Source organism: Rhodamnia argentea, chromosome 9 (genome assembly GCF_020921035.1).
Source record: "Rhodamnia argentea isolate NSW1041297 chromosome 9, ASM2092103v1, whole genome shotgun sequence".
NCBI classification, from domain to species: domain Eukaryota; kingdom Viridiplantae; phylum Streptophyta; class Magnoliopsida; order Myrtales; family Myrtaceae; genus Rhodamnia; species Rhodamnia argentea.
In genome coordinates this window covers 4,201,375-4,214,176 of record NC_063158.1, presented here as the reverse complement: position 1 = coordinate 4,214,176, position 12,802 = coordinate 4,201,375, and the positions used below count along the sequence as shown (strand labels likewise).

Here is a 12,802-nt window from a genome sequence, read left to right as displayed (position 1 = left end):
ATTGGAAAATTCGAGAAAATCATCGTTTTCAGTCGGTTGTTCCATGTGCTACAGAAAATTCTCACGGCTAAAGATGAAGATTTTAGGAAGGAATGTGCTTGATTACAAGTTCGCCATTTGATGGGTCGAATGACGTTTCGACAATCAAACAAGAAGCTTCGCCGGCATCAGTTGATCCATGGAACCCAGCTGCCACAGGCGTGGGAAGAAGCTTCACCCCTTGCTTCCAATATCGCTGGTCTGAAAATAGAAATGCCTTCTTAGAAACCACCTCTTGTTTTTACTTTCGCATTTTATGCCATAGTGGTTTATCTAGGTTCTATCTCACAGTTTCAAAGCTTTGAGGCACCTAAGGTGGAAACGACAATATGTACCATGTCTAAATTATAAATGATGCGGCTTCAATCAAATTAACTGGCATGACATCAATCAATACCTGGGCCAGTGGAAACCACAGTGGAGTATTCAGCATCCATCACCCAATCAATCCACAGCACCAATCCATGGCAAATTCCTTTCTCACTAAACTTGACCTGCAGTGAAAAAGTATCTCCGGTATCGGATCCCTAGTTCCGAAAATGAACTCATCTACTAGGAGTGCGTGCAAATGTGGTGCAGCATCTACGGCTAGGTCGACTGCTCTAATGACTAAACTAGCTTCCAAGTACTACAGTAGGCACAGTCCACCCTTTCAAAAGTTTGCATTCTCATTGTTTTGGCACCAAACAGTCAAAGCTTTAATCAAGTTAGTTTAAAGAGTCCGGGGCTCTTAAAAAATCGGTTTCGAATCAAAATAACCTGAACTTAAGACAATGTTATGTTGCCATTGCTACTAAGTTGATAAACAATTGTATGATTTTTTCCTAGGCTGAGAACTCTATTAGCTTTCTCACGTCTTACTTGATGCATGAGTGAGTTAATGAGATAGTTCATTGGCATGGGGGCCCATCTATAGGTGGGCTCCCTTGTCATGGTAACAGGGCAATTTTAATTTTGAATATGTAAAGCAGTTGTTGATACCTCTAGCAGACATTGGGTGGTCGACGTGCAAGTCACAAATCCAAATTCACAGGTAGAGTGGAAGCAACAAAAACTACTAGTTAAGTACACGAGAAAACACCGCCATGAGTTCAGTTTGAGCTTAAATGATTGTCCTGTAGAAAACAAACCTTGGCTTTTCCTTGACATGGACTTATAGCCCTTGAGAAATCAAATTCCATGACAGTAACTATCTGGCTGAGTTCCTGAATCAGAATGGATCAATGATCAGCAATAATAGACATCTGACTTTGAGCAAAGTATCCTTCTTCCCTAGCCACAAAACACCAACACTAGTTTACCTTAACCTCCCCACACTGCCAGACGAAAAAGGGAAGGCAAGGACCTCCATCAGCTGCATCACCACATGCTCCTAAAGTAGCATTTACCATGGAATGATCAAAACCTTCGATCTTCTCCAAAGAGCGACGGCTGTTCCATAAGTCCTACATGTAATGTCAAAAGGATCACCACTAGTTGGCATACAAGCCTGTCTAAAGACTAGCTATTTTTGGGAGAGAGGGAGGGGAAGAAAAAGAGAAGAAAATGCCCAAATTTTTAAGTTTTCCCTCCTCTCACTTCTCACAAATATTCTAAAAACCTAAAAACTTTCCGCCCAAATCTTCACTCCTCCCATCTTTATCTCATTTCTCAAACAAAACATACACGAACGAGCACAAAAAGGAAATGTTCAAATATAAGCAACTTACTGGGAGAGACATAGCACAAACTTTTAACAGTCCTTTACAAGGCATTATAGAGGCGTCTTTGGAAAGTAGAGAGTCAAGTGCAGTCCGTTCATTCCTGAAAACCATTGAGAACTTAGAAGCAAAGGCAAAGTTGAAATACGCATACATTTCGTCGTAGCATAGGGCATTGTAGTCTTGGAACATCGGACTAAGGGTGACAATGCTTGTAGTTGGGGTTTCTAATGGTGGAAGAATATGCTTTGTGCTTGAACAGTACAGAACAGATATTAAGACGACAGATATTACGAAATGCTCACCATAGGAAGTCTTAGAATAGCGAACCTGAAGCAGATATTACAAATATGAGAGCTTAGGGCAAGGGAGAAAACGAAAAGGTTCATTGGTTGATCTGATTGCTGATTGACAAGAAAGCGGAATGCCAAAAGTTGCAAGTCTCGCTCGGGAAACATTCTTAAAAGTTTTTCACCACAACAATTTCCAGAAAAGGGTAGAAAATCATAATGAAAGCTGTCTTTGTGCAACAAGACGGCATATCCATGGTCATCTGATACTGCATTCAAATGGCTTTGGACATTACATGAGCAGCATAAAACCATTGTATACTGCTGACTGCAGGAACAGTAGAAAATTGTTGTATACTGTCAATATAGAGAAAACAGATTCTGTGTGCCTTTGAAAGGTGGATGGCCTTAAAATCTGAATTATTCGACCATGGGATAGTTCATGTATAGAGAAGAAGATTCTACTTACGTAATGTGGTTTGAGAACTTACCAGAAGCGAAGGTTCTGCCAAGGAAGCATGCCATCACTTCCATAATAAAATGGTTCTGCAATCAGCAGGTCCACCTGCAAACCATATTAGCCAAAAACACAAGCTATTGTAGTTCAAGGCCAGCACTTAAAGGGAATTTGACCAGGTAGAACATAAATGAATGTAAAAGAAATGTCTTAATTGTCAACCGGAAACCGCCGTTAAGCTTTGTGAGGCAATGCATTCATGCTACAAATAAAACATCCCTACAAGTGTCTGGTTTCCCAGAAAAATAACTAAAAGAAGAATACACTACCTAAGCGAGGTGCTCTAGTGCACGGTCCTTTCCATTATGACAAAGCTTGAATTATGACGCTAAAAAGAAGCATAAAATCTGTATAGAGGAAATTACCGTTTTCTTATGAGTATCATGCACAGTCCAGTTTGCCGTTTTCTTTCTAACGAATTCTACACGATCCATTGAGAAACCATTAGCATCAGCAACAGCTTTCAAATAATGGATACCCTTATCTTGCAAACCAGGAAACAAGGCCATTATGTGTGATGCTATTGAAAGGCGAGCAACCAGAAGCGCCAGAAAGACGCTGTCATCAGCAATGATGCATAGTGAGGGAGCTCTTCTCTGCAGCTGCAGGAAATCACGTAACTTATAGTTATTACATATGCCAATATTCCTGTTCATCCTTAAAACAAGTACATATCTAAAAAACAAATCTAATTAAACAGCAAAAACATATTAGGGCATAGAGAGTGTTCGCAACAGAATAGGCTATATAACATATAGCAAAGTGGGAGTAAGTCAACTAATGAGAATGAGGACTTCATAAGAGCGATTGGGGAAAGGTTGGGCTTTTTCCCCACCGGCTACCAACCCTGCCTCCAGCTTCTACCTTTTTATCCAACATATGCGGCATAAGCAAGTAGCAAAAGCCAGAAGCAAGAATTTCTCTCTCCCCACTCCCCCTCCAAACCTTACGCTTGTACTTTTTTCCAGAGTGAATATGAATGCACAGCGACTTTGAGACTATAATTCCAGACATTACAAATATAGATTTCACAACTAGAGCTAAGAACCCAAATAAGAGTGTAAGTCACCCCGAATAAAGCTTAAAGCAAAAACAATGACTTCTCTAAGCCGGGAAAGGAAGACCAGATCAAACTAAATACAGAAGAGCTCACAGCAGAATACGTACAACAGTTTTTATGGCATTTAGCACAGAATGCCGCCATTCAGCATCTCCATAAATTGCAATTCTTTCAGGGGATAGGGGGAGACAGAAATCTCCACCCTTAACGTTATGATCCTGTCCTGTGGATATTGGCTGATGAGGTTCAAGTTGATAGGAAATGCTAGTATCACCATGAACTGCACGTAAAGAAATCTCTTCGTCTTTGGCTAATGGCACCCCCTTCCCTGGAATGAACCAAACACACTGTTTCCAATGGTCACACCAATTCCCAGCACCTAGAAAAGCATTGGGGCCAGTTTTATTAGTTCAATGAGGACAAGGAAGAAAATTTAAATGAGAACTCAGCCAATATTCTTTGCCAATTTCTTTACAGATAGCACACACCACTCTCTTGATGTAACATATTTTCCCAATTAAATATCTTTGCTCCTTAGAAGTAATAAGACCATCCACTGAAATCAATGCGAAATCAACCAACCAGCAAGAGACCAAAATTTTGACCCACTCATATTACCTGATGAAGTTATCCATTTCGGAGCAGTGGAATAATGTATAGACCCTTCTTCATCAAGCTGAAGCATCCACCTTACATAAGCACCAACAACAAAACACCAATGTTACAGCAACGACCAGAGAAACATTATGAACCACAAAAAAAAAAATTATAAGAATATTCGTAGTTACCAGGAAATCACAGCATTTACTTGACCACTACCGGTTGCTTTTACATGAACTGCAGTTTCACCATGACTCTCTGGCCGTTTCCCAAAATTGAATTCAAAAATTCTGAAGGGTTCTGACAACTGGATGAATTCAGTGTTGAGTAGAAGAAAAATGACTTCATTTTCCAGAGGAAATGCAGGAAAGGAGCAAGTTGCATCACCACTTACCAGTTTTATTTCTCGTTTTATTGCATCACAGTGCATCGGATGTTGTTGAAGTTTAACGCCTATTATCCTCTCCAACCCAGCAGGGACTAGATGTATGCCATCTGATATTTCTGCTTCATTATTATACAGATCATGCAGCTTCCACAAATATGTACTTTCAACTAGCTGTTGATTGAAGACCCAAGAAGAAAATTATGATCACGGGTCTGACTTTTGCACTATCCATCAATCCTCTATAAATACTCAAAATCCAACTTTTGATAGCGTAACAAAAGCAAAAAAGTGCAACATCAAATCCCACAATGGGCGACAGAAGATAGAAAGCAAACTTAATCTCCGAGGAACATGTGTTGGACAGATTGTTCAGGGCAAATCTCCCTTGCTAATGCTCTTACTGTCATATGAAATAGCCGGAATACAAACAAACTAGTTGTCTAGTTTAGTTTTCAGTTCTGAGTCACCATTGCTGTAGTGACATAATCACTCATCTGAATACTTATTGAATAACATCTGGTTGAACTGGCACGTGTCCTATATCTCGAGGATTGACAATGGATAAGGAAATTCCTACAAAATGCTAAATATTCTACCAAATTTTATTCTAATGAAACATGACTTAAGGACAGACCAAGCACCCGGCCATACACGATTGATCAGGGTATTGCTCTTACTGTCACATGAATTAGCCGGCATACAAACAAATTAGTTGTCTAGTTTAGTTTTCAATTCTGAGTCACCATTGCTGTAGCGACATGATCACTCATCTGAAGATTTATTGAATAATCACTAATTGAACTAGCACATGTCCTATATCTCGAGGATTAAGAATGGGCAAGGAAATCCCTACAAAATGCAAAATCTTCTATCAAATTATAGTCTATGGAGCATAATGAAATATGATATAGACAGACCAAGCACCTGGCCATACACGATTGCCTTGTATGGAACTGTTACTGGATTTTCCACCAAAAGCATGTCATGTGCATGCTGTAAGGTTGGTACTAATCCTTCGCCCAGTAACTCTGAGTCAAGTATCTCACTAACCTGCATTTACAACATAATCATCTTTGATGAAAGGAAGAAACCACAACATAGATGCATTTGATTGAAATGACAAAGTCACAGGGCACTTCAAACTAATACTGCACAAAGTACACTAGTGCAACAGTCTTCATCTTTGTTGATGAGATGAGACCAACCTTGAATTTGAATGTGCTCCGGCATATAGAATAGTGTAAGCTTAATTAGGTACTCTGACATCCATTTTTATTGCCCAACATGCAATATTAACTTCGGTTCAGGTTGAGGACAAACTTCATAAGTAAAATAGTTCACTGAAGCAAGCACATGATGGACGTTGTAAAACTCACCAGAACATCAGCACGTGAATCAATATCTACCCCAACTCTGACTTCATCAGAACGCTTGTTGAGGACAGTTATACTCTTTGCCATATCATTAGCACGCAAAATCTTCCGCATCAATTTCACCATGGGAAGGTAAGACTCGCAAGCTGTTACTGATCCATTATTACCATGGCATGTTGGAGAATCCATCAAACCCATCGTCCGAGCAGCCATCATTGATAACAAGCCAGTTCCTGCACTAGATACCACGCCTAGCAAGTTTAGAAAAACACAAACACTGGCCTCATCCACCAAAAAAAAAGTAAAAAAACTCAAGACTCCCACAAGGTCCAATGCATCTTCATGAGAAAATTTGATATGTGCGGGAGGCGTACTAAGGTTTAGTCCCCTCATTTTAGTTAGACCCACTTAAGAGAATGTAAGTTTCCAAAATGCCGTTGACTAAGGAAAATGTCCCCCTGATCTGCAATTAATGAGAAAGGGATTCCTTCTGTGCTATCTAGCTAGTACTAGCATTGTAATTTTTTCGCCAAGTGGAGTCAATGGAGTAAGCTCAAACTCCGTTATTTCATTTCTGATAACAAAACGAGTCATTAAGCAATGAGACGATCCAAGAAACAATACGTAGTGGACTAACAAAGCAACATGAGTAGAAGCACACCTCCCAACTCCGAAGACACAAATTAGACATCTTCACATCGACCAAATCAATCAACTGATCAAAAGAACTCAGCTTGAACATTCCACAGACGGAAAGTTAACTACTCCGACTACGCCAAACTCAAAAAGAGAAACGGAGCTCATCTTTACGCGAAATTACCCAATGTCGAGCACGCGGCAAGGCCTGGTGATGGCCTTGTCAATGGCTTCGCGGAAGGCCTTGTTCCGGGGAGCGTCATTGAGCATGTCAAGATACGATGTCCTCGCCAGGAGGCCCTTGTGGAGACTCTCGGGAGCCGTCTCCCCTGCGTCTTCCTCGATGACGACCCACTCCGAGTTGCCGGTGAGCGGGTCGAGCTTCAGCTGGAAGACTCTCTGAGTCGAGCACGAGCTCATGGCTTGAGCGTGCGCGAATCGTAAGCGAGGGGCTGAGGGAGAAGCCGAGAGCAAGCGAGCCGATGAAATCAACCGGCAATTGGGGGTCAGAAACGCCATTGCAGGGACATCGTCGCGCTGCGAATGTGCCGGCGGCTATGATCATGCGGCGCCAGGAATTCTCGGGAGGTAAAATGGCGGATGGTCTGAATGTCGGGCCGGGTTACACCGGGCCGGACGTCACCCGAGAAAGAGAAGGCCCGTCTCGTGGAGTTAAAGCTTGCCCGAGGCCATGCTCGGTTCGATTTTCGCAAATTTGTTCTTAAGCCAAATCTTACTACATAACATCCCAATTCAAACTGAACCGATAAATTCCATTTGTAATCGACTCATCATGTCGGACCGATTCTAAACAGTTAGCCTATCAGATCCTTGTTCAAATAAGAGACTTAACATCAACTTTATCCGATAGTAACTCGTTAGATCGATATTCAATTTCTTGACATTCCTAACCATTGACAACTAGCAGGCACAAATTACAATATCGGTGCTGTTTGATTTGACAGCTTAAGCGGAATTCACTCAAGATACCTTCTTCATTTATCTATTTGCGTATATGACCTAGTTGTTTATGTAGTCTATCAAAGCTTTAATTGGACAAAAAAGGTCTTAACGTCACTAATCTCTCCTCCCTATTCTCTGTCCAAACCTGATGCATAGGCATGGCCTTCTTGGCCTCCCCAACATTGGCACCACTATGCACGAGGCCATGACTTTGTCGGTCAACTTGATGGAGCTCGCCCTGTGTTGCGCTTTGGTCACCGGGAGCAGCTCCACGCCCGTTCGATATTTGCCGGATGATGAAGAGAGAGAAGGTGGGAGATCAAAGGATGGAGATGGATCTTATTGTGTGGGTCAAATGGTCTAGGAGTCGAAGCATGTGAATAACCAACCCCATTGTTTTAGCAACATCGATGATGAAATATGTTCTAGAATATGGATGGATCGATATAAAATTCATGAAGATTCATTTGTTAATTTTGAATAGTGATGTAGATGGCAAAGAATTAAATGTGCAAACACGGGAATGGTTACTGACAAGGTGAAAATTGCAACAAAAAAAAAAAATGTAAAAGAGTACACTTGAGTGTTGCGATGGTTACACAACCGGTTATTGAATTTTAAATTCACAAGTAACTCCCTAATCCTACGTACGGTTACTTAAATTTCAAATGAAAGACACGACCTCCTATGCTTAACTAAAAGTTATTTCCAAGTGATTCCGAGAATAATGGCATAACCACTCAACACTTTTGTGCTCATGTTGATCCATTATTCTTGTCTTCAATCGATATGTTGGCAAGCATTTGGTCATTAATTGCACTATCTCAATACTTGGGAAAAGAACCAAAAAAATCATTATTACCCTTTTATCATTTCAGTCTTAAACTTTTTAATTATGCTAATTGAATTTTAAACTTTTGATGTTTTGCCAACTAAGACTATTTGATCAATTTTGGCAAAAATCGTCGATCGGACCGGCTGTCCTATGTGACACGATCGATCCTGATGTGTACAACTTTTTTAAAATTTTTAATATTCTTTTTTCGAAATTTTCGTTATTTATATTTTTATTTCGTTATGTTTTTATTATTTATTATTTTTTTATATTGTGCATGGACCACAAAGCTGTAGCCTTCAGCTAGCGAGACTGGCCTTGTCTAGGCCATTGCAAGCGTAGGCGAGGGCCCAGCCACAACTAAAAAGTAGAGAAGGAAAAGAGAAGTAAAGAAAAATAAAATAAAAAATAGGAAAATATATTAAAATATAGTATTAAAAATTCTTCATGCCGGTATCGATCATGCCCTGTAAAATGGTCATCGTTTACGTCGACGATTTACGATCATATTTAACCAGATAGACTCAATCGAAAAAATATCAAAATGTTTACGATTTAATTGACATAACCGAAAGATTTGTAACTAAATTGGCACAATAGGAGTAATAAAATTAGGACTTTTTTTTGGTAATTTTCCCCTCAACACTTAAGACTCGAACTGATCTGCACGCTAAATTTCAGACTGATAGATCATCACGGGTCAACTATGTTACGGGCTTTTGACCCAAAAAAAAAAAAAAAAAAAACTATGTTACGGGTAGACTAAAAACCCATGGAACCTACGGGCTTGGGTTGAAGATTGCAAGCGAAGGCAGGCCTAATACATGTCCATCCATATAGCCCATTGCCCTGCGAGGCCAACCTGCTGGTGGACTAGGTTGTTAATATTCTGACTTGCTATTTTCGAAATGAAAAACACTTGGCCAAAATCAGGGACTGTTCGTTGTTCTTGACTTTTTCGATCCACTTCCCTTTTGAGTTTTGATGAAGGCTCTCGTCAATAACTTTAATTATGTGTGTTGTTAAAGTCCTCATCTGGGAGTTGTCGAATGCTCTGTCAGTTGGTAAGTTAGGTTTCGACCAAACTAGACTATCATCAACTCATTCCTCCACTTTGCCGATTACAAGAAGTGGTTGTTTTTTGTTTGGGTGTCGAAACCCACCAATTATGAGTCGCACGGGAACCAAATAAACTTGGATGTAAAGTTGTTTTTATTTCTAAATTCCTTTTTGTACAAAAAAAAAAAAACCTACAATAGAAGGGATTAATCAGTTATTTCTTTCATCACCCCAAACATGCCAATATTAGCATTGATAGTATGTAAATGTAACTCGTTGTTCAAACAACTATTCAGAGTTCCTAGAGCTCATTGGGAAGGATCGATATAAACCAATTATGCAATTGTTCTATCTACTTTTTGGGCTATCGTTTAAGCTTGCGACTAAATTCTTTAGTGGTATGGCCAATAATTTCATTTTGAAAAGCAAAAAAGTAGGGTAAACATGAGATGCGAGTGATAATTAGGATTAAGTCGTCGATAAGTCGGTTGAAAGATACTGTGCGAAGCACATGTTAACGACGCAGGAGTCGAAGCTCCGATAGCTCACCCTAGGCGTGGGATGCTACTATACTACCCTACCTATCGGTAGCCACTTTTGGATGATGTGGGGTTTGCCTTCTCCACCGCTACCCCCTTGTTGCTAAATATTTCTTTTTCTTCTCTTTTAGCGGGGAATACCTTCTAATTATTTTACATCCGAAGGACCTCGAGATCCGATTGACGTTTTAAATGAAGCGGTTTAGGGGCTTACTTAGGGCCAAACCTATCCCAATATGGTCATTGAAATAATCTCTTGATCTTCCAGGGCAACCGAAACGCCTATCCCCATGCTTTTGGATGCAACAAATTTTCCAGGAGGCACATCGGTTCATGTGTCACGTTTTATTGTACACGAGTTTGGTCGTACGTATCTTCAATAATTGACTTTGGGATGCAAAACGGTGAATGCAAATTGGCAGCATTGAAAGTCAAGCGCAATTCCAACTTCTAAGGCGTGGCAAACACGGTCCGCATAAATCATTCACTCCCCTTCGACTTCCATTCTTGTCTTGATCTTCGAAATACGACTGAATCGGTCGGGCCCGGTTTTCTATCGGGGAATGCATTAATAAGGGCGTTTTCCCAATAAAATGGAAAAAAAGGTAAATAGAAACGTGAGAATTTGAAAGCAAACATGCTACGTACCAAATCTCTGTAATTTTATCAATTACGCAACGAAAAAGAAAATTGCCCCAGAAGAATTAAGATGAAAGTGGATAGAAAGTTCAGCTCGTCAAAAATAAAATTTTAGGTGGGCTATCGCTAACATGAACCGGTACTCATCGCTTGCCCCCGCAAGCTCGTCATGGGACTTCAACTCGAACAGCCTATCTCTCAACTAATGAGTTTGCATAGGTCAATCTATTCATGAAGGACCTTATTGTCAATTATCGTGCGGATACTAAAGCGACGTCACATCACCATAGACTCGATTTCGGACCTACCTTCCGATTAATAAGTCGCGGCGAAGCATTGGTCACAAAAAAAGCTGCTTAATTAGCCATAGTGTGCAGATACTGGAGCTTGATTATATTGTATTTTTCTTAGAAGGCAATAAGCAAGACCCTAGTTTAGATTAAAAAAAAAAAAGACACTCTACCTTACACAATTAGGTAATCACCTAAAGCTAAATGAAAGCAAAGTTGGTGGCAAATTAATGTTGTCCGAGCTACATATTAAAGTCCAAAAAGGGTTTGGTGTTCGGTCGACCAGAAAATAGTCCCTTGGACGAGAAGGTAAAGACAAAATCCTCCGACTGGAATATGTCAATTATATGAATTATGATACTTTAGCATTGACATTTGGTGGATACACCTTGAACGAAAAATATATTTTAGTGCAAAGTTGTTGTTCATGGGTGTTATAAAAATGGAGAAGTGACACGAGTGGGACGTAGAAGCCATGCACTTATTTTGCTTGTTAATTTTGTCGTATCATTTCATTAAGCACGAGAGAGAGAGTCTTTATCAACTTGGCCTAATACCCAAAAAACTTTCAAACTTTAGCATATATCCTGTCTCATAAAAAATCTTCAATTTTTACTTTTATGTCAATTCTATCGGTCTAATACCCAAAAAATCTTAAACTTTAGCATATGCTTCAATTATATTCAAATTTTTTTTGTCTCATAAAAATTCCTCAATTTTTACTTTTGTTCCAATTCTACCACGGTCAACTTTTCATCCATAATCACCGTTAGTTAGCCCTACGTGGCTCAAGTAGTATTGCTGAACTTACCAATAAATATTCAAAATTCAGAAACAACGAGTTTCGGGGATAACGAGATTTAAGATCATTCATTTAAATAATCAGACATCAATGTCCAGCTGTTCTTTGGGTTATTGAGTGCTAGGGATAATCCGCAATGTGCCGTCTTGAGTGGCTCTGTATTTCTTGGCAATATGGAGGGGAAATAGACATCCAAAAGAGAACTTGAGGGGTTTTTCAAATCAGTTTTGTTGAAGTATAATTCATTAACGACATGAAAATGCTATGTAGAATTACTTAAGACTAACGGTGGTAGAATTGGACAAAAGTAAACATTGGGGTTTTTATGAGACAAATTTTTTTTTGGATATAATTGGGACATATGCTAAAGTTGTGATTTTTTTTTGTATTAGGCCTATAAAATTGAGATAAAAGTAAAAGTTGGGGTTTTTTATGAGACAAAAAAAAAGTTTTGAATATAATTGAGACATATGCTAAAGTTTGAATTTTTTGTTTTGGGTATTGAGCCCTATCAACTTTCAAAGCATGCATCATATGTGGTAGTAGGAAACGAATTTCGCAAACTGCTTTTAATTAATTAACAAATTAATCACGTACTTAAAGCAGAGGTTACCTATCCCCTCTCGTGATGCTTAAGTTGCTGTCCAGGTGTTAAAATTAGGTTTTGACTTTTGATGTCGTGACAACTACCTGCGTTAGTTATGAGAGGCGGCTTAAAAAGGAGGAGAAGATAGTTTCGTCCGTAAGCTTTCATCTTTGAAACTTTCATTTTGCCTTTTGTTCACATTCGCTTTTCTTGGTTTCTTAATCGCCTGTGGAGTCGCTTAGGAACTAAGATTATCATGATCAATTGGATTCATTCTTTTTTTCCGATTTTCCCATTAAATTTACAGCACAAAAAGTGTTCCTCTCAGGCCATCTTCTCGTGGCGATCTTAGTGGTAACGGTTAAAAGGCGAGCGACGAAGGGTAAGGAAGAAAATTGATAAACTCAAACCTTTTTTAGAAAATTGTGATCTTATATACACTGATTACATAAAGCTCCTCCAGATTTAGAGTGGACTGTAGCAGAC

The 12,802-nt window shown here is 39.5% G+C and overlaps 1 protein-coding gene across 2 annotated transcripts; it reads right to left on the bottom strand.

Moving 5' to 3' along the window:
* Positions 1-7,211, bottom strand: LOC115737066 (protein arginine N-methyltransferase 7). Of its 2 annotated transcripts, none has more exons than XM_030669023.2 (14): positions 6,788-7,211; positions 5,971-6,205; positions 5,519-5,644; positions 4,601-4,765; positions 4,395-4,513; positions 4,225-4,295; positions 3,714-3,985; positions 2,912-3,148; positions 2,521-2,594; positions 1,749-1,842; positions 1,341-1,484; positions 1,170-1,244; positions 437-533; positions 1-240 (listed from the first exon to the last, which is right to left on the bottom strand). In XM_030669023.2, the coding sequence occupies exons 1-14, from the start codon at positions 7,120-7,122 to the stop codon at positions 83-85; spliced, it is 2,202 nt and encodes a 733-aa protein (XP_030524883.1). In that variant the 5' UTR covers positions 7,123-7,211; the 3' UTR covers positions 1-82. The 2 variants fall into 2 exon arrangements, with proteins under 2 accessions (XP_030524883.1, XP_030524884.1); XM_030669024.2 differs by having other exon boundaries at positions 5,971-6,200; positions 6,788-7,015.
* Positions 7,212-12,802: the final 5,591 nt, after the last annotated feature.

Bases quoted from the DNA above. Each gene is read 5' to 3' on its own strand.
- LOC115737066 (XM_030669023.2), bottom strand. From the start codon at position 7,122: ATGGCGTTTCTGACCCCCAATTGCCGGTTGATTTCATCGGCTCGCTTG. The intron at 534-1,169 runs GTTTGTTTTCTA...TTTTCACTGCAG, and splicing joins CATGTCAAGGAAAAGCCAAG to GTCAAGTTTAGTGAGAAAGG. The intron at 241-436 runs GTATTGATTGAT...TTCTATTTTCAG, and splicing joins TGTGGTTTCCACTGGCCCAG to ACCAGCGATATTGGAAGCAA.